Below are 21,656 nucleotides of genomic sequence, written 5' to 3' on the forward strand. Positions count from 1 at the left end.
TCTTCAGCAGCTGCTTGCTTGTCTTTTCATTTCTTTAGTGTATCGTATACCGTATAATGAAACCCAGTTACATTTCTTCGATACTCCCTCGGATCCTAAATTATTGTCGAAATATTACATGTATCTAGACGCTTTTTAAGAATAAATACATCCATATTTGAACAAATTTGAGTCAAAAATTTAAAATGTTTTTTTTAGAAAACGTGTCGTGCCATGAACTGCGATGTGTAGCAGAGCCAAAAGCCTCCTGGCCGTTTACACTTTGCTTGCGTGCTTGCTTGTCGTGTCATGCGTGGCAACATGGTATGGCCTGGCAGGTTCTTACGGGGAACTAATAACACGCACCATCTGTCTATCAACTAATCTCTCGGGGCAAGCTGGTTTACGTAGAGCCTTACGGTTTTTTTTACGGATGATTTCAACCAGGCCGGCAATTTAATTCCGTTCACCCGTGGTTCAGCGCACAGTCGCCGGTTCTAACTCAGATCAGCTTGTGATGGCACCGTCGGTTCCGACTTCATGAGCAATTGCCTTCTCTCTCTTTCTCTCTCTAACAATAGAAAAAGCGGGGGAGAAAGAGCGGTGGGACCATAAAGAGAAACGAGGGAGAGCGAGAACGGTGGACCTTACGCAAAGAGATAAGGATGAGATAGAGTTGTGGGGCCCAAACAAAAAACAAAAAATCATTAGGTCCACACTGATAGATTACGGAGAACAAGAATTGTGGGGGCCACAATGAAGATATACAAGAAAACAAGAGTGGAGGTCCACACAAAACGATAAAGGAAAAGCAAGAACGGTGCGTCTAAGGAAGAGACAAGTGATATAAGTAGTGAGGCCTACATCGCGTAAAGACTCGGCTGCACCGTCGCTCAACCGAATAGTGGTTTCGTCGTCTATCTATCTACGAATATCCATCTCACTATTGATTTAGTATGGTTGGTGTATACTATATAATATCATCCTATTCATTATTCATCGGTGGGGTTTAATCAAAATAAAATAGGAGGAAAATACCAAGTATCACGTATACGTATAGTAGTATAGTGGATGACGGTTTGATATAGCTTGCTGGTGCAAGTAAGCAAAACGCGTACACATCGATCGCCATCCTCGAGATTATGTTCTTCCTTTTCGAGTAATCAAAAGAATAGAGTAGTATAATATATGTATATACAAAGCAAGCACACACAGGGATGACCCATTAAGCTAGCTCAAGGATATCTTCCACGCCAACTATGAAAAATCAACTAGTTCACCATATATATGATCGACCTTGCTCGGCTTATTGTATATTACAACTCAACAACCGAATCATGGACCCTCCTTAATACTACATAAATAACTCAAAATGTATACATCTAGATATACAAAGATTGGCAGTATGATACAGCGGTGTGTATATAATATTCGTAGCAGAAAATTGTTGATAAAAATACAAGATGAGGAAGGAAGGAAGGAAGCCAGGGAGGAGACTGATGAGAAAGAATTAAAAGTGATGTCAGGAATGGGGGTGTGCACAGTTGACTGGCTTCTGCTACACTCCATCCAAGGGTATTTCGGTCATTTACTCCCTCTATGATGTCTCGCATGAGCACGAAGCTCACCGCTCCGCCCTGCAAAATTGCTAGCTGCACTCCACTTCATACATCTCTTGTATCTTCCGCGTATATATATGTTTATTTTTCGACAACCATAACGGCTACGGGAATTCGGATCAGTTGGGCATGTTATGTATCTGTATTTTTTTACTCAATTCTGGAAAGATAAATTAAATCATGAGGAATCACTAAATATTGTTTATTTATATTTGCATGTTATCTGTATGGTTACCCCATAGGATCCGCGTCCTCTATCCTTATTATTTTTTCGTAACTGGCTTTCGTTAAACTTTAGGAAAAATATGGTTGTGTGTGCTGGTCGATGCAGAGACCGGGAAAAATACTCCTTATTGTATAAAAGATATACCACAAAAAATACGTATGGAACAATGCGCGAATGAGAGCTCGATTAAGTAGCATTTTCTCACGGCATTATAACTTCTTGTTTGGTGTAGCACCCTCACAGTCAGATTTGCCATGCGAATACTTGCATGGAAGTTTTTACAGTGTCTAGTTTTCTTCCTTGTTTGAAAAGAAGGCATATATAGTCACCCAACCTATATATCCTTCTGATGCACCAACTCTGTGTTTCACCGTTCCATTTTACTAGTGTCGTGTTTGGATGTGACGAATCATTTATCTTACTATTTAACATAGTAGCTTGTTGTCTTCCTCCCTACACGAGCTCCCGCTCTCACCTTCCAATTGATGGCTTTGTGGCCAAAACTAAGAGAGCGGAGTGTTATGCCATAGCCTCTAGCCCTGCGCAATAGCTTTGAGCGGTGTTGCCTTAGATGCGTACCGCTCCTAGTCAGATCTGAGTCCTCGACGCTTAGCCATGGCGCAACCCCCTCCCCCTCCCCAAGTCCCCCTCCCTCGATCCCCAGGTGTGTGAGTTTGCCGCCGGAGTTTCCTGGCGATGGTGACTATATATTACTTGTGGTGCATACGTGCAAGTTTCAATAAATTTGCTCAAACCCCTTTTAAGATCTGGATTTATTTTGGGTGAATCTTGACACAGGGGATGGTACACACCGATGGCCAGTCGCTCCAACATGGAGATTAGTCCATGGAGCATCACCGAGCTAGGAGGAGTTCATCATCGCAAGCATTGGTCCTTGCCATGCCTTGTTCAGCTTCCTAACCCCTTTAGTTTCCTAGGTACGATAAAAACATATCCAAATATTATCTTTTGCCACCCCATGAGAGTCATCAATTTTTCCTTTTCGAGGCATCGTGATCGCCAGCTAGTAACAAGCTTTCCAAATAAAGGTTTTTCGATGGCTATTGGAATTAAATTTGGGTGTTTCCTTCTTATCATTCGGTCTACGCATCCTATGAGGGCCATAACCTCCCTTACTTCATGTTGCCATCTCATGAACATCTCCTTTTACAGTAAATGCTGATGTCAAGAGTTTGATTATTTCGCCTGGAGATAAGTCCACATTACCCCCTTAAACTTGTATCTAAGTTTAAATTATAATTCTCAAGTCCATTTTATTTTAAAGTGCCCCTAAACTATTAAAGCATGCTAGAATACCTCCATCAATCGGTTTTGATTAGTTTGACTCGGTTTTCAGTTATGTGGCTTCGGGTCAGCCCGACCCAACGTCCATTTTTACCATCTCACCGACCCCCGATCTCTCTTCCTATATAGTTATCCCAAGTCACAAACATAGCAACGTTCCAGTGCCCTAAGGGTGCCGCCGCTTTGTCCGCTGTTGCGCCATCGGTTGCCGCCGTTTGTTTTCTGCTCTGCTCTGCTAGCGCTCGCTCCCTGCTCTGCTCCACCCCACCTCTCTCCCTCAGTCCCTCCTTGGCCCTGCCCCGCTGGACTGTAGAGGACGTCACCGCTGAAGAGGACATAACTGTCGACTCTTGTGTCAACGATTGGAGGTTCGAACTCAAGTGCAAGTGAGAATTTCGTCCCCTTGTTACCTCTCACCCCCTACCTCACCTCCAGTAGGAGTTTTAGGATTAGAATACACGGATGTAAAATACTTGAGTTCCTAGATGGTTATGTTTATGCCTCTCAGATGTAAAGATGTCTCGAAACGCTTATTTGGTGGTTCGATTTCACTTTGATGGATCAAAAACAGATTGGGTTGATATGGGATGGGGTTGGATTGACGTGGAGAGGTGATATGGTGCCACATCAACCAGAGTCAAAACCGGCTGAGGAGGAGGTACTATAACGTTACCATAGTTAGAGAGGGGATGTGTACTTTAAACTACATTGGAGTTGAGAGTTGTAATCTAAACTTAAATACAAGTCTAGGGGAGGGGGGGGGGTAATGTGGGCTTATCTCTTCCTGCTGCTCCATGAGAAGTTTATCCGAAGGCAATCTAACAAACCTCTTTCCCATAAGTGGGGTGTTGCCGACCTGGTCTGTTGAACTTCAGCATTTTGCAAAAAGCGGCAACAATGAATCTCTTAGGCGACGAGGCTCTCCTCCGTCAACACGGTTCATTTGTCCGCTATGTGTTGCCCTTCCGCCTTTCCTACGTAACACCTTTTCCCTGCCCATTCAGAGGACACGTTTTGTATTTTTTTTTAACGGGTGAGGACATGTTGTGTAACGGTTTCTTTTCGCCAGTTTCGAGTTCTAGCTAGGGCAAAAAAAAACGTGGGTCTTTCAAAGAGAGAAAAAACAAATTGGCTGTGTATAAGCAAGACTACCGCCACTCCCTCCGTTTTCAAAATAAAGGATGGGTACAAGTGTTTTCCAAGATCCAACTCTATGAAACAATCATTCTAACCATATGTTGATTAATTAGTCCATACAAACCTGTTGATGTCCAAAAAAAAAATGCTTTTAAATACTATACTTCAAAGATATCCATTTTGTATCTCTGTCTTACCCATATAGACATGCTGGATCGAAAAGGGAGTATTATTGTATTGAGGCCGGCGGAGAAACTGCTAGATGCACGCCCATAGTATTTTCGTTTCTTCCCTGAAAAATAAAAAAATAAAAATAGTATTTTCGTTTCTTGCTGAAGAATGCTCTGCGTTACTACTGTTGCCCAAATTAAAAGCAGAAGAGAAGAGAGCAGAACACCACACCGCAATAAAGACACACACACAGAGAGCGAAGCCTCGTTTCCTTCCTTCCTTCCTCCTCGGCTCCGGCGACACATCCGCCCCCATTCGCCGGAGACCCACCGCATGCCAGGAATAAAGGTAACGGCACCGGCAAAGCACACTCCTCCCTGATTTGTGCCTGATCTGTCCCTCTCTCTGTATTTCTGTGTGTGTATTCAGTTAAGGAAGGTGATTAAGGTAAGCAACTGCTGCTGGTGTTTGCGTGGGGCGGCAAGGTTTCGTTTTGGGTTGCTTGCAGTGCCGGGGAAGGAGAAGACGGAGAGCAAATTTGGGGGATTTGGAATCGCGTAGGCGTAGGCTTCAGCTTGCCTTGCCGCTTAGCTTATCCTTCTCCTTCCTCTTCTTCTTCTTAGGCTGCCTTACGCCGAGGGAGAAGCAACCAACCCGGCTGCTGCTGGCTGCTTTGCCTTCATCTTCTCCACCCATTTCATCTCTTCCCGACCACCATATATATAAGCTGCATGCTTATTTGTACATTACATTCCCCAACCCCCGTTAATCCCAGACCTGCCCGGGGACGAGCTTATTAGGTTCTTCATTTCTCTCTCGCTGGTGAGTCAGTTGTTAGTTGCTGCTCTTCTTTTCTTCCCTTGATTAGATCGATCGATTTCCTCCCCTCAAAATGTGGCTTCGATCTTCACTCGAGCGAGCAGCAGAGGGGATCTGTTTTTCATCTTCTTTCATCCTGGTTACAGTTCCTTCTTCCGATTTGCAGTTTTGGTTTTCCTTTTTGTTTTCTTCCACTGCGAAGGGAAAAAGAAAGGAAAAGAAACAGGCTTGTATGTAAGTATGGATGAAGCTATTTTACTCTCTGAGTCTTCTGACCATGTGGATTTATGTATGGGTTCTAGAATTTGGGGGATCTTTGGTGGTCTACCTGACTGACAAGTACTGCTTCAATAAAATACTAGGGTTTCAGACTTTCAGTACTACTATTATTATTAACCAGGATTGGATAGGAGAGGAGAGAAGAACAACAACTGGAAAAAAAAAAAAACTCGACCATGTCCTGTTCTTTCCCCACTAAAAGCTTTAGAATAATAAAGGAGGCAACTTTCTGGGCACCGCCTGCTGCTGCTCTTGGCACCTTTTTTTGGTCCAGTTCGACCTTTTTTGCTTGCTAGATAGATTGCGTCTAGAAAGAAAGAAAGGGCTGGAGGGGGATTTCTTGAAGGGGGTACTTTTTTGTGAGTTCTTCCTTTCCCCTTCATAGATTTTGGTTCGCAGGTTTTTGCTCTTCGACTCAATCAAAGCTTGTTTCTGTCAGGGTTTCTCTTTACTGTTTTCATTCGAATTTTTTGTTTCTTTTTGTTAGTCTTCTGTCCCCACGAATCAGATTTTTTTTTTTGCTTTAGGATGACTTCAGGTGCAGGTCAATCCTTGTGGTTGAGGTTAACACCCTGATAGTGAAGTCCAAACATGCACATTTTTCTTGAGTTTTGATTGAAAATTTTGGTGTTCGTCCATCCCCTTTAAGCATCTCGAACAAACATGCAATTGCTGAAAACAGTAGGGCTTTCTGTTTTAGGGCTAGTGACTTCCTTGAACAGTGGTAGGACGAACAGTTGCTCAATTAGACCATTTCTCTTCTTGTTTCTTTCACCTTATTGTTGTTCACTAATTCCTAAGCAGGTAGTTGAGGAACTGAGGTGAAGAGGGAACAAAAAAGAAGAAGAAATAAGGTAACTCAAGACAAAAGAAAGTTACAGCACCTATGGTGATAGCATCTGGAGCCATCGACAGGAGGCACCTGTCTCCTTTTGGCCCACCGCCAGAATCATCATCTTCATTCTTCTCTGAGGATCTTGTCCCTACAGAGGTTAGCAAATAAGAAAAAGGAGAGCCTGCCTGGGCTTTGATTTCTGTTGATAAATAATGCGGGAATGGTAGCAGTTGCAACACATGATTTGTTTTCCATGATTTTATTGCAGAGGCAAGTTGGATTCTGGAAATCGGAGTCAATGGTCGATCAGAGAGGTGTGCATCATGCTTCATTTCAAAATTTGTGATTATTATTATTATTTCATGGTTGTTGCTTCTTGCATGGTGGGCAGTGTTCAGTTAGGTGTCCTCTTCTCAATTCATGCTGCAGCCTAATAAAATGTTCCGGTTTTCCTTCATGCTCATTGTTGGTAGTTAGTAGACTACTGGAGTTATTGGTGCTTCAATAAATCTCCTGAAAAGATACATACCTAACTTGCCTCATCCAGCTCATGCTTTGCAGAATAGTTTGAAAACTTGTTTTTCATGTTTAGGGTGGAGATATTCCCCTTGATATTTATTCTGGGGCATCATTTCCTGCCGGCTATTTGTAGCTTAACCAACAGCTGAAACCCAAAAAAATTAGGCTGTTGCATCCATTGGTTCAGTTTTTCTATCCATGCCAAGGAAATCCCATCTCTACTAGATATTTACCACAGAGCCACAGAGGTTCCCTATTAAGCATCCGATTTCATTAAGCATTTGTTAGATAAACATATAACCGGGCAATTCAGCAGGGAATGAGTGGGAACTTTTTTTCAGTGGAATGCTTATGGAGTTTTGTCTGAAGACAGTTTGGTAGGAATCAGTTGGAAGGTTAACTAAACACAGTTTGCAAATAAATGCCATGATCAACTACACATGCTTTGAAGCTTTGTAATATGACCATAGATTGAATGGCTCTTCAGCAACTAAATGTGTTCATTAATGGCAGGGAGCAAGTCGGATTTTGCTTCTACACTTGAAAAGGTCCATCCGACAGGAGCAAATCCTGAAGGTAGTCTGGAACATCCAGGAGGTGAAGTCTTCAAGGGCCTAGACATCCTCAGCCTCAGTAAATTAATGGGCCAAGGAAATGCTTCAAGTTTACCATCAATTTCTTGGGATGATATCCTCACAACCCCCGTATCTAGGCTTGGCTTGTCTACAAGAGAAACAGCAATTGCTGAAACAGCTAGTGGCAAATGTGAGTTTGATTTGCTCTTGTTAGAGTTCATCTAGATTTATTTTTCAAAAAACTTTTAGTGTTACTATAGTTCATCTTGCACCATACACCCAAAGGTGTTGATTTTGTTTTACCTTGATGACGTTTTGCCTTGTCATTTTGCAGCAAGAATGATGCAGTCTGCTGATACACATAACTTCACCTGTGAGGGAGATGAACCTCTAGGGTCTATGGAAGAAATTGAAGCTCAAACTATTGGAGATCTCCTTCCTTCCGACGATGATTTAATATCAGGTGTTGTCGATGGCTTTGAATTTGTGGGCCGGTCTACCAACCTGGATGATGCAGATGAAGATATATTCTGCACTGGAGGAGGGATGGAGCTTGAGAATGATGGTTCCATGAAAGGTGACAAAATTCTGGAAGGATCCCAGCTGTGTCAATTTTCCGGGGAACATTATATCAATAAATGCCCTTCCAGAACTCTTTTTGTGAGAAACATTAACGCGAATATTGGGGATTCTGAACTAAGAGCTCTGTTCCAGGTATTCAACTTATTTTCCTTCATACTTCTTAAATTTCTGTTTTTCTTTAGAACTCCTATCCTCACTTATCTTTTCTCCAGCAATATGGGGACATACACATACTTTACACCTCCTGCAAGCACCTTGGGTATGTAACAGTGTCTTACTATGACATAAGATCTGCCCAGCACGCGATGATAGCACTTCATGGCAAGCCTCTGGGGCTAATGAAGCTTGATGTACAATTTTTCATTACCAAGGTAAACATAATACTATCTATTATTTTGAAGTAGACATGTCACATATTCTAATGTCAATTTCTTGCCTTTTCATGTTACATGCTAGTTACGCAATGCAGTTCTCTCAAATTAACTTGCCATTTGTATTACAACTGTTATGTGTGTTCTTATCTAATTTGCAGAATTAGCCTGCTAGTATGCGAGAAATATGTTGTTTGCTGAAAGCCAGCACATTGCACACTTACTTTTGCATATGTTAGTATTGCTCATGCTAGGATTTTCTCTAAAGGTCTATTCACTTGACTTTATGTCTTGAATTTCTTAGTGCCGCAGATCTATACTAATGTTTTGATGCTGTCATGCCCTGCTACTTTCATAGGAAAATGTTTCTGAACAGGGTATCAACAAGGGAATATTGGTGGTATCTAACATCGGCTCTTCTGTTTCCAATGATGATCTTCTCCAAATACTTACTGCTTATGGTGATGTGAAGGAGGTAAAGATACTTCCAAACTTTGCTTTGGAAAATTAAAAGCCCCAACTTAAGATGATCCTTCTTGTTGATTACAGATTAGCAGGGCTTCTGCAAGCTGCAATAAGAAACTCGTCGAGTTCTATGATGTTAGAGCAGCAGAAGCAGCACTACAAGACCTTAACAAGGGTAATAGTTCAGGCCCAAAAATCAAGGTTGAAGTCAGCAATCCTGGAGGGGCAAGATCTTGGTAATTTTCTGTTACCTTTGTTCATGTGGGATTAATGCTGATGAAGTTCACGTCGTGTTGCCACCAAACAATTTATATGAATTAGTGTGGTGATTTGACATTCTGTTTATGTACCTAACAGCTTGAGCCTGCAATGTTCGAGAGAATGGAAGCATGACAGTTCCTCCAACCAGCCTAGAAATTCTCCACCTGGGACCATTGGTACGATACATAACTTAAGCTATTTATCAGTTCCTATTGTTTCATACTATTTTTAAACTTTTGCCACCTTGAACATGTCAAACAGGAAGGTTGGGCCCTAAAAGTCAAGAGAACAGCAACCTTCATAATTTGTTTTCTCCAGTTAGTCCGCAGTTGGATAGATCACCCCATGGTATCTGTACAAATGGTCCTCAGAAGTTATCGTCGCCTATCAGAATTGAATCTACACTTCAGCACAATAATCAAACCGCTCTTAGTGGATCACTTGGTCAAGGAATCTCTGGACGTGGAATGCATATCTTTCACCCACAGTCACTGCCGGAGTGTCAGAATGGTATTTGTAACATCTCCAAGTCCATGACATCGAGCGGCAGGAATGCTAACTTCAGAGTAGATGGAGTGGATTACAGCCAACTCCAGCAAGTGAATTCTGGTAGCCTTCATGGTCATTCCTTTGATCAAAATAATGAAGGTACACACCTTCTCATCTTGGACTGCTTATCATTGTCTTCCATAAACCTTGTTTACCTTTTTAGCATGGTAAAATCAAAGCTTTTTATAGCGAGCAATATTGTAGAAATAACAATGCATGATTTTATTACTAGAACAACATCATGGTACAGATTTGTACTGTTGGAAGGCTTGGATATACCATGATAGAAGTTTGTTGAAGCTTGTACCAAGTGTTATACTGAATTTCTTTTATTTCTTTTGAAACTTCATCAGCATAAATATTGTTTTGCAGCATTTGGAGTTACTGGAATTGGAAGCTTCCCCCTTCATGGACACCACTACACTTGGAATAACTCAAATGGTTTTCCTCAAAGTTCCTCTTCCCCAATGCTGTGGTCGAATTTGCAGCATCCAGTGCACATGCATGGTTATCCTGGTGTGCCAGCTCACACACTGAACACTGGTGCTTATCCTTTGGATCAACACCACTTGGGTTCAGCTCCAAATAATGGAGGCAGTTTTGGAAATGTACACACTTTTCATTCAGGGTCTCTTGGAAGTGTAGGGTTTCCTGGTAGCCCTCAACTATATCCATCAGATATCGCTGCCTTTGCACCTGCCAGAGGAAATTACAGGGAGACCATGTTCTCCCCAGTTGCCGCTGGATTTCCATCAATGCAACAAATGTGCCGTGGAATCAATGGAAGGAACCCTATGATCCAGGTTTCCGCTTCTTATGATGCAACTAATGATCGTGTGAGGAGCCGAAGACATGATGGAAACACTGTGCAGCCGGAAAACAAAAGGCAATTTGAGCTTGATGTTGACCGCATAGCAAATGGTGAAGACTCGCGCACCACACTGATGATAAAAAACATCCCTAACAAGTAAGTTTCACTGCTTTCCAGCTTTGTCTTTCACATTGCCGATGGGTCTTTATCTTCTGTGGGCTCACACTTGATGTGCTCAACAGGTACAATGTTAAGCTGATTTTATCTGTCATTGATGAGAATCATCGTGGAACCTATGATTTCATCTACCTTCCAATTGACTTTAAGGTACGTTCTTTTACCAAGTACAAAGATTGGAATCTGCAGTCGAATTTGTAGGGACTGACTCTGGCATTGTATGTTTCCTTCAGAACAAATGCAACGTAGGCTACGCTTTCATCAATATGACCGATCCACAACACATAATTCCATTTTACAAGGTATATGTACACTCTGACCTTACTAGATAATAGTAAGAATTATATCCAGTGTGCCAGTTTACATTTTATACATTTTGACAATATTCTTAAATACTGTGTCGTAATTTTGCTCCGTGTGCATTTGTTATGTCTTGTTTCCACCCCTTAGAATAGTTGCTACTTTGCCTTGCCATTTTCCGACTGAAAGTATGTTACCAGCTAATTGGAGCCAAACATTTTGTGCAGACATTTAATGGCAAGAAATGGGAGAAGTTCAATAGTGAAAAGGTGGCATCACTTGCATACGCCAGAATCCAGGGCAGGAGTGCTTTGATTTCTCATTTTCAGAACTCTAGCCTGATGACTGAAGACAAATGGTGCCGTCCTATACTTTTCCGCAAGGATGGTCCAAATGCAGGGGATCAGGTATGAGTCACTGCTCTCTCGATTTCATTTCTAAACCTGTTGACTATAGATGGTGCACATGATACTGGTTTTCAAGTAGCGGATGCATAGGATCTGCTCTTTTTCTGGATCTCTTTATGCACGATACATCATAGAAGTCTATTCCATACCAACAGCATTCATCTAAATGATGTAGATTGACATTGAGTTTCATACATTCTTATCAGGAACCTTTCCCTGTCGGGAACCATGTCCGGTCCAGGTACGGCAGGAGCAGGCCAATTCTCAGCTCGGATAGTAGAGGAGACATGAGTCCATCAACCTCACCTAACCAAGAGAACTCTAGCCACAGGGCAAACACAATCCAGGAGAGTCGGGAGTAGGCGTAGCGTTGTTCGCAATAAGTTATCGCCCCCAGTTTTGCTATTTATTTTTCTCATCAGCAAAAGTTGGGGCGTGCAAGTGAGTGGGTACAACCAAGCAACGAAAAACTCTTTGTCGTGGATGAGTCTGGTGGCGATTCGCCCTCAGTTTTTGCCCTGTCAAACCTAGGGGAAAGGCGCAGAGGTGTTTTTGAGCTTTGTGAGAACTGAAATGAGATTGGAACAGGTTGTACAGTTTGGGTTTCTGAAGGATGCTAAATGCTAATTGACTTGAATGTTTCATGACTTGGTTCATTTCGCTCAGATTAGCTTGCCTTGATTTTTTTTTCCTTTTGTCTGTGTGTGACCATGAGTAGTTGCTAACATCCCTGCAATACTGCATGAAAAGACTGGTTGATGGGACGGCGGCAATGGATGTTAACTACCTGCACCTACATCCTGTCTCTGAAACGTTTTTAACCCCAACCAGTAGTAAATAGATTAAGAAGTTTCCAAATTTTCGGGAAACAAACTTGCCGACACTATGAATTATAAAGTTGCATCCTTTCTGTAACTTGGCAGAAGAGATGACATCTACGAATTCTTTGCTTGTTTTTGTAAACGGTTTTTCCCTTGTTGAAAATAGGTTTTAAAGAAAAGTTTTGGAGGCCACAACATGAAACTAAAGTATTTTTCCGTTATCAAAAAAGTTTTTGGAGGCAACAATATGCTACAAAATAATTTTTCCCTTACCCCAAAATATGCATGCTACTAGTAAAACCAACCAGTAGTAGATAGCTAACTGTGAAAAAAGAATAGTACTCAATAGCTATTTACTAGTACAGCCAACCAAACTGAAACGATGAAAATTCGGAGATCAGCCAAACAAACCAGAACCGAGGGAGTAAATAGGTTAAACATCATCACTAATATATATATAAATCCATGAAGATGCAGCCAGTACGGTATAGAATAACTACAAGGTTTCAGGATTTACCAAAAGGAACTGCGAGCTATTCAGTTCCAGTTCAAGTCTCCCATTGAGAGATGGAGCATCGGTCTAGATATATTAACTTAAACACGACCAGCCAAAAGAGCTACGAGCAGTTCGAGTCTCCCATTAAGAGACGGAGCAAACGGTCTAGATATATAACTTAAACACGACGAGCCAAAATTTGAAGCCTGATATGTCACCGAGGTGTGGCTTCTGTTGCTGCTTCTTCAGCGCAGCAATGGCAACCTTTCTCAGTTACCACCATCCGCCTTGGTGTTGCTCCTGGTCCTTGTGGCAGGGCTGCCAGCACTACTCCTCGTCACCCTGCGAGGGCTGCTGGCAGCAGGACTACCTTCAGCAGCTTCCATGCCGCCAGCCTTCTTCACCCGTTTGACAGGGGTGCCGCTCACAGCTTTCTCTTCGACTGCAGCAGGACTGGTCTTCTTCCTTTTTCCGCCAGCTGTGGTTGCTACCTCAGCACGCCCCTTGCGCTTCTGAACCTGCTTGCCACCTTCTTCCTTCTTCTCAACGTTCTCAGAACCCTTCGCGGCATCCTCTTCAACTGCCTTCTCCACAACAGCAGCACTGATCTTGATCTTCTTCTCATCTTTTCCCTTGTCGTCATCTACTTTGCGCTTCTGAGCCTTCTTGACTTCTTCCTTGGCTTGAACCACAATTTTGACGACAGGACCGTCAGCATTAGCATCCAAATCTCCATCAAGGCCCCCAGTCTTGCCATTATTCTCAGAACCATCCTCTTCTTCCTCGTTCAAGCTGTCATCATCCTCTTCATCCTCCAAAGCATCATCCTCTTCTTCACCGGAGTCACCGTCACCAGATTCTTCCGCATCTTTGCTGCTATCATTAGCAGCCTTGCTTTGCAAATTCTCAATCAGACCCATCATCTCTCGGTTGATCTGCAAGACAGATATCACAAAGCATGAGCAGACATACTTCCGAGGTCATACTATGCTTGAACAGACTAGTATTTATTGAACTGTACCTGTGGGTTCACCAGGAAGTCACAAATGTCAGTTGGGCAGGAGGGGCACCTCTTCACAATCTTCTGTGCCCGTAGGGTTCGACCACCCCTGCTTCTTTCCCTCATAGAAGACTGGTTCTCAAATGCCCCAAGCAAACAAGTTTTGCAAAAGTTGTGAGCACAAGGTGTAGTAAGTGGTTCCTTCAACACATTCTTGCAAATGGAACAGCCAAACTCTGCATAACCATGCAAACAGAAACAGATTCTAAGAGAATGTTTGGAGCAGATTACAGTTCTCTTAAGCCAAACAAAATGGTGCAGCAAAATCAGAGCACAAAAGGTAACCTTTCAGCAGCCTTTCAGCCTCAGACAAGTGAGCACGCCTTTGGAATTTCCTCATTTCCTTGTCAGTTATAGGATCACCTGTTTGGATAGGCTTCCTGCTGATTGGTGGAGGCTTCATCCACTTCCATCCTTCTTTCTCCTATTACAAACAAACATAGATCAGTAGAGACATAGTATGTTAATACTGCGGGAAGAGACAAGACATCTACATACATCGTAGTCCCATGAAGGAGATCCTTTCCTGTCAATTACGTCAGTTGCACCTTGGAGCTCCTTAATCTTGGGCAGTGGTCTTGGCCGGTCCCCATGAGCATCACTTAAAAGGAAACACCAGACATCAGTATAAACAAGCCCATTATTGTCAAGACAAAGCAAATAAAAACGTAGGCATTTTGTCAAACCTGGTCCAAGGGGCTGGTTCATTGTCACAGCGTACAAAGAGATACCTGCAGACCTTGAATGTACCCTAAAATAGAAATCAGAAAAATACATATTATCTTTCCATAATTTAGAGAAGGAAAAAAAGATAGGAGCACAAAATAGAGAGCAACAGCTGCAACCTGTGTGCAGGATATAAAATTACCTGAACACCAATCTTCCTCCAACATTTCTCAATTCTGTAAACTCCATCATACCTCACACCAGATTCAGGAGCATATGAAGAACGCTTCTCTTTGTGGGACCTTTTTAAGATAACATAGTGAGCATAAGTTCACAAACAAAAGAATATGGACTGTAAGTGCATGATCTCCATATTTGCAACAATAGAAATCAACGTAAGGCGATTATCAAGGATCATCATTAGTACTGCTGAGCTAATAAGCATTATTATCACAATACCAGCTACAGATAAGACAATGATATTTCAGGTTTAAAGCATGCCAAAATAAACATACCGTACAACCCTGACAGGGTAACCCTTCAAGCAACTAACACGCAAAGCATCATTCATCTTGGTAAATTTCTGGTCCGAGGATTGCTCCTTGTTTGTTCGCTTGTTCCCACTTAGATCTCTTCCGCCACTGCCAGAATAAATTATTTTGCAGAAGTAATGAGTTGCTCATGTCTAGGATCAAAAACTCTTAAGGTAGAATGATAGCAAATGGTCAAATCACTAACCTTCCGGTATACAGAAACCACTCCCCATGGTCCTCATCATCTATGTACCCTCCTGAGAGTGCTACTGACTGAGCACCATAGTTGGACTGGCCAGCAATACCAGCTACATGAGGAAAATGGGCACCCCATTGCCTGCACTCGAAGCGGTCTTCCCAGGTTTCCCCAACTAAAACACCAGTATTCCTTTTGGGGTCGTTTCTTGCAAGAATGGGGCCAAAATGGTCAGCTGGGATAGTCACAAAGATCTGACCACTTGAAGCATTCGCTTTCCCAGCCTTCTTTGCCCGGTCAGATTTAAAAGCCTTGTCTGGCCTATCATCATTTCGTATATAATGATATGTAGTTGCCGAGGCAGCTGAGTTAGCATTCTTTGAAGTCCTAGCCATACGGATGACTGCAACCAATGCTGAGTTAATCCTTGGTTGTTTTGCCATGTCATTTGGGATCGCTCCACGACATTTTCCACAAGTCCTTTTTCCACTATTTGTCCATTTCTCAAAACATTTCAAGCAGAAGTTATGGCCACATGGTGTCTGCATGAGGCAAAGGTAGAATGTGGCAATTAGAAACAGTATATAATAATATGTTCACTAACCGAATTCAGTCATTGAATAGTAGCGGTGGTATGTTATCCTCAGTAAAGTATTTAGATCAGAACAAGAATCTACAAGGAAAGCTGGATAACCATTAAACAGGCAGGAGTAGCAACGACGATTGACAGATAATAGATTTGTGTAAACATGCAACAAATATAGCATGCATCAGTTGTTTTTGAAGAATATAACAGTCTCCTTTCAAACATAAGAAATGGTGAAGGCTCAACATATATATCCAGAAACCTTATGAATGAGCGGCTATGCTTTATCCTAAGAGGAGCCATGGATAATAATTTGTAATTGAGATTACTACTACCGAAAAGGCCAAAGGGCGTCTCACATGATCTAGTCCAACAGACCAACCAGAATTGATTACTCCCTCTGATCCTAAATTCTTGACTTTGCCCAAATATGGATGTATCTATTCTTAAAAAGCATCTAGATACATGTAATATTTCGACAAACATTTAGGATCGGAGGGAGTAGCTTTCAGTCAGTTAAAACGAAGATAGCTTAGCGTAGAAGTAATGGAAGGAAGGGGATGAATGATTATGTGAAGAGAAACGGACGCAGGTAAGTAAAACCCGAGTCATTAGTACCGGGCGCATCTAATCGTCAGATGTAACCATTATGACCAACAGAGATAAACAGACTAGCGAAACCAAACAAAACAAAAAACAGATTGCCATACGAACAGGAATAACAGATCCGCACGCGGATATCAGTTATATATGAATATAAATTTGCAAAATAGCACCGCAAAGTAAGGAGTAGTGGGCATGGGGAAAGGGGAACTCACGGTGACGGGGCGCTCCGGCAGCTTCATGCAGAAGACGCAGCTGAAGTTCTTGCCGACCATCTCGAGCACGTTGTCCTCGTCGTCCTCGTCCCCGGCGGCGGCGGCGGGGGCGGAGGTTCCCCCGAGCAACTCCTGGCGGCGGCGCGCCTTCTCCTGGTCGGAGAGGGTGGCGTCGCCCTCGATCTTGCGGATGGCGGCGAGGAGCTCCCCGCCGCTGCCGCCCCCGGCGCCGACGACGCTGGGTGCCGGCGCGGGGGCCGGGGCAACGGCGTCACCGGAGCAGTCGGGGCAGGTCCAGGTGGCGGCGTCGGCGAGCGCCGGGGGGTTGGAGAGGCACGGGGAGTGCCAGGGTGTCGCGCAGGTGGAGCAGCGCAGCAGCTCGACCTCCGGTGGCGCCGCGGCGCGGCACACCATGCAGACGCCGTCCCCGTCGCACGGAAGGTCCGGCATCTCGGCGGCGGCGGCGGCGGCTGGGTAGGGTTTGGGGGGAATCCGAGGAATGGGGGAAGGACAATGGAGGGAGGGGAGGGTTTGAAATTTTGGTCTGGAGTCTCCTTCCTTCCTCCTTTGCTCCGCCCTCCCTGGGGTTCCACTATTTCAAGGGGATCCGGGAAGGAATGGTGGGACCCAGATGACAGTGGGGACGAGGGTGGGGCCCACGTGCCAGCCGGTGGAGACGCACTCCCCGTTCTGCGTTCGCTCTGAGGAACGCGATGCTCTTTCACGCCGTTACCGTTTTTTCAAACGCTCCCCCCACTGGCGAGTGGGGTCTTGAGATTGAATTGGCCCGCACGTCAGTGGCTGGAAGGGTGAACACGGCGCGTGGAAAGAAGGTGTTTTCGTGGGGGAGTGGAGGGCGGGGAAAAGAGCGCCAAACAGCGAAAGTATTGTTTTGTAAGACGCGGCGGGATGAAATGACGGTCCTGCCCCTCTCCCTCCGATCTGTCACTTCCACCGCTTGCTCCTCTCGAACGAGATAAGCACGCACGCACACGTTACCCCTGACGTGTCGAAATCTCGTCAGATGTGTGTCGTCAGATGTGTATCGTCATTTGGTAGCTAATCAATATGATGGTTGGAATGATCATGCACATTTGAAAAATTGTGTAGTTAACAAAAAATAAATTCTACCCGCGAGGTAAACCAACCAAGTTTTAGTGTTTATAGGTTTTTTTTTTCAGAGTACTAGTGCATGATAAGTCACATCATATTGATAAGCAAAACAAAATGTGGGTGTAAACAACTAAGATATGTATCGATCTAGTTTCTGTGTGTCAGGTATAGTTTTAATGTTTTTTATAAGGTGTAATCAAGAGATGCATGATCATGTTAGCCCACATTAAACTAGCTATCAAACAGATTACCCCACTTGTTGTGGCAGAGTTTGACGCATCATATTATATCATCGTGTACACAAACAAAAGATTTAGTGGGTATTGATAGTTTACCTCTTTATAGGAGTTGGTTCCCCTATCCAATCATCCTCGTGTGAGTGACCTCCATGTCCCGTGTGCCATGGTTTCTTGTCCAAACCCCATAGAACTACATCATGCTTACGATGATCACGTGGAACTTACAACCTCGACTTTCAGATCTTCGCATATCTGCAACACAAACTTTTAAAAGTGTCATACAAACTTAAAGAAATTTCGATAAGATCCATAAAATTTTGGCACCAATGTAGAATAACTAGGCTTCCACTTAAAACCAAGAAAAAAAAAAGACCACCCAGACATACCAACATCGCACTGTACTTCTTTGTGTTGGTGGCAGGGGGCACGCCTCTTGAGGGAAAAGTCCTTGGGCAAGTTTGACGGTGGCTCAGATCTGGATCTTCTCGTCAACACCTTGCACAACACATCTATGGCGAACAACTCTAAGCAAGACGATAGGGGCCTCCGCTAGCCAACGTAGAGGTTTTCAATGGATGGATCGATGGATATGAAAATATATAAGGGATTGGGAGACGCAGCGAAGAATTAGAATAAATGATTAAGAGTGGGAATGGATTGACCCATGAAACCGAATGTGTCTGAACAAAGGAGATTTCTTGATGTCCATATACATGCCATGTCACCTTTGTAAAAAAGCATAAGATTAGTCCGGCCGCGAATTAAAACTTGGCAGTAGGCAGATGAAAAAGAAAGAAGAGGATGGTGAGGTCAGGTAGAAGTGATTATGCGACAAATCTGAATTAACCTTACAAATTGACAACACCAAGTTTTAGATGAACTCTCATGATTTACAATAATGAATTTGTTCTTTTATAACTCAAAATCAATTTTCAGGTACGCTTTCCAGATCAAGAACATCAATCTGGGGAGGACGACATGGTTTTTTCAAGATCTCGTGACCTTTCTGAAAAATAATTGCATCAACTTCGAGAAAATCTAGAAAAAAACAAAGAGATCCCTAAAACTGCGGTTTACCTCCGATCCTCATGGTAGTGCCTGGATCTGAAGGAATGAGAGAGGAGAGAGAAAGAGGTTGACATCTCACCGTGGTGTGTGGCGCTGAACCCATGCGAGGAAAGGCGGCGAAGGCTAGCGCTCCGTATGCAAGATCACTAGCAGGTCACTGATCTGGCTCTCCGCACCAACCACCTTGGCGACAACCCACCAGATGTGGAACCGCCGGCCATGGCCAACACCCGGGCCCCGATGGCGAAGATATCCCTATTCATGATGACGAGGTCCTCATAGTCCAACCTCTAGGGCGCGGCCTCACATGGCCACCCCCTAGGAATTGACGGCGGCAGGCTTCGGTAGGCATGGTATCAAGGGCCTCACAGGCCAAACCCTAGGGTCCTTGGCGGCGAACAACTATAGCTATTTGGGTGGATAGATTGGAAGAGAGGGGCGTGAAGAGGCAGTAAGTACGAAAGAAAGGGGAAATGCATCGGATAGATATAGGCGAGAACAAATGCAACCCACACGGCCGAATGTGGTGCAAATAGGGGGAGGGGTCTATTTCCACGGTAAACTCCAATGGAGAGGACGCGTATTTGCTAATTTTCATTCTTTCAATAATTTCTAAAATCTTCTCCATGTACTCGACTCGGTATTATCTTTAGATTTTTAATTCCGGGAGAAGTTTTACATTATTGTGGCCCGAGAAAGAAAGAAATGAAATTTCTAAATGCTTACCCCTCACTATTTTTTTTTCTCGTGTGTACTACAAATCGACAAATGTTGCTATAAGAACTACTCCCTCTGATTCTAAATTCTTGACTCAAATTTGTCCAAATATGAATGTATCTATTCTTAAAAAGCGTCTAGATACATGTAATATTTCGACAACAATTTAAAATTGGAGGGAGTAGTAAGTAGGAGTAACAAATATGAGAGGAAAAAATATGGAGCTTTGATATATATTTTTCTAATATTTCTTCACATTTATCAAGCAAGTAATCACACATATCGTGGCACCCCATGTTCCTAACTAGTCGATCCTACCTAGGCTCTGTAATAGAGGTTCCAAAATTACAATTTGCTTTTTTTAGCGTAAAAATTACATTTTGCTTTTTTTAGCGGAAAATTACAATGTGCTGAGACGTGTGGTCGTGCCGGAGTTGTTACTAGAAATCATGTGGGCTTTGCCCGCGCAGGTTCGACCACGCCAGCCCATTTTTGTTTTCTTTCTTTACAGCCCATTTTCATTTTCTTTTCTTTCCTTTACGAGGATATGGCAACTGTAGTACTACTCATTTTCAAAGCATATATGGCCAGCCCGGAGTAGTATATATGGCAATTAAATTCTTAACTTTTTTTCAAAGCAGACACTGCATTTTGCAACTGCAGTACAGGGCAACAATTAAAAGACTTGACTCCTTTATTTTTACAAGGAGATGCTAAGTTTTGCAGCTGTAGTACATGGCAATAATTAAATACTTGGATTTTTACTTCTTCCCGATGCATTTTCTTCTACTTTTTTACAAGGAGATGCTGCATTTTGCAACTGTAGTACTGCAAGGCAACAATTAAATACTGACTCATCTTTTACTTCTTTACAAGGCAAGCGACTGTAGTACATGGCAACAATTAAATACTCAACTTTTTTACACTGTAGTACAAGGCAATAATTAAATACTTGCCTTTTTTTACTTCTTTCCGGTGCAAAAATTAAAAATATTGACCGTTTTACTTCTTTTCGGAAAGAAAGTTAACGTTACCACCTAATTTACTCTCGGCAAGAGTAAAATATTTTACCTTTTTACTTCTTTTCAGGAAGAAAGTTAACGTTATCACCAAATTTGCGGCAGGGATTAAATACTCAACGTTTTTACTCATTTTTAGGAAGAAAGTTGACCTCATGACCTAATTTGCTCCTGATTTTATATGACAGTAGGCAGGGGCGGAGCTAGAGAAATTTTACCCAGGTGCATCATGTTGCAACGACGAGAGAAATTCTATTGCCTGGTGCACTTTAGCTAAGTTAATCCAGTGCACGCACTAGTAATTAGACCTAATTACTGTTAAAAAAACTTTTGGACCTGGTACCTGTGCACGAGGGAACCCTCACCTAGGTCCGCCCCTGACAGTACGTGTACATGTAACATCCACGGAGTGCGATGAACATGGGTTTCATGATAAGTGATGCGATGACACGTCTTGATGCTACATAAACAACCGTGTCGTCATAGCAACAATTACTTTCTTCCGGAAAAAAGATAAAAAAGAAAGTTTAAGTAATTAGTTAATTCTTGCTCATTTTAGGGGGAATTGTTTATTGTCTTGTGGACCGGCTTGCAAAAGATCCATATATGGCCCACCATCGTCTTAATTGATGGATAGCCAACTGTCAACTGTTTTTATTATATTTGTTTTATTTTCATTAAATTATGTTTCTTCTATCATCACACATCATGTGTGTTTCTAGCATTGCATGCGTTGCATATATATCCTAACATCTGTATATGTGTATCGCTATCTATTTATATCGATATCTATCAATGTCGATATATATCAAGATCGATATTGATATATCTATCCCTATCCCTGTCTATACCTATATCCACATCTATGCCGATATCTACATATCTATATACTCAGATCTAAATCTACATTAAAAGCATGAGTCGTGGTGGATGCAAA

At 42.8% G+C, this 21,656-nt stretch overlaps 2 protein-coding genes across 5 annotated transcripts; one reads left to right on the top strand and one right to left on the bottom strand.

Annotated features, from left to right (window-relative positions):
* The first annotated feature begins 4,647 nt into the window (after positions 1–4,647).
* Positions 4,648–12,052, top strand: LOC100841636 (protein MEI2-like 3). Of its 4 annotated transcripts, none has more exons than XM_010233575.3 (15): positions 4,648–4,785; positions 6,340–6,526; positions 6,639–6,684; positions 7,403–7,654; positions 7,799–8,178; positions 8,259–8,417; positions 8,776–8,892; positions 8,967–9,118; positions 9,240–9,319; positions 9,405–9,791; positions 10,065–10,659; positions 10,746–10,830; positions 10,914–10,982; positions 11,208–11,387; positions 11,594–12,052. In XM_010233575.3, exons 2-15 carry the CDS (start codon positions 6,422–6,424, stop codon positions 11,747–11,749), a joined length of 2,763 nt encoding a protein of 920 aa, XP_010231877.1. In that variant the 5' UTR covers positions 4,648–4,785; positions 6,340–6,421; the 3' UTR covers positions 11,750–12,052. The 4 variants fall into 4 exon arrangements, with proteins under 4 accessions (XP_010231877.1, XP_010231878.1, XP_014755086.1 ...); XM_010233576.3 differs by lacking the exon at positions 4,648–4,785 and adding an exon at positions 5,058–5,259; XM_014899600.2 differs by lacking the exon at positions 4,648–4,785 and adding an exon at positions 5,752–5,894.
* Positions 12,053–12,633: 581 nt separating this feature from the next.
* On the bottom strand, positions 12,634–17,137 carry LOC100841332 (E3 ubiquitin-protein ligase ORTHRUS 2). The gene is made up of 9 exons (XM_003569101.4): positions 16,564–17,137; positions 15,169–15,701; positions 14,946–15,071; positions 14,633–14,732; positions 14,451–14,515; positions 14,263–14,365; positions 14,050–14,188; positions 13,726–13,940; positions 12,634–13,639 (listed from the first exon to the last, which is right to left on the bottom strand). The coding sequence occupies exons 1-9, from the start codon at positions 17,011–17,013 to the stop codon at positions 12,974–12,976; spliced, it is 2,397 nt and encodes a 798-aa protein (XP_003569149.1). The 5' UTR covers positions 17,014–17,137; the 3' UTR covers positions 12,634–12,973.
* Positions 17,138–21,656: the final 4,519 nt, after the last annotated feature.

This window comes from Brachypodium distachyon, chromosome 2, assembly GCF_000005505.3.
Source record: "Brachypodium distachyon strain Bd21 chromosome 2, Brachypodium_distachyon_v3.0, whole genome shotgun sequence".
Classification (NCBI taxonomy): Eukaryota; Viridiplantae; Streptophyta; class Magnoliopsida; order Poales; family Poaceae; genus Brachypodium; species Brachypodium distachyon.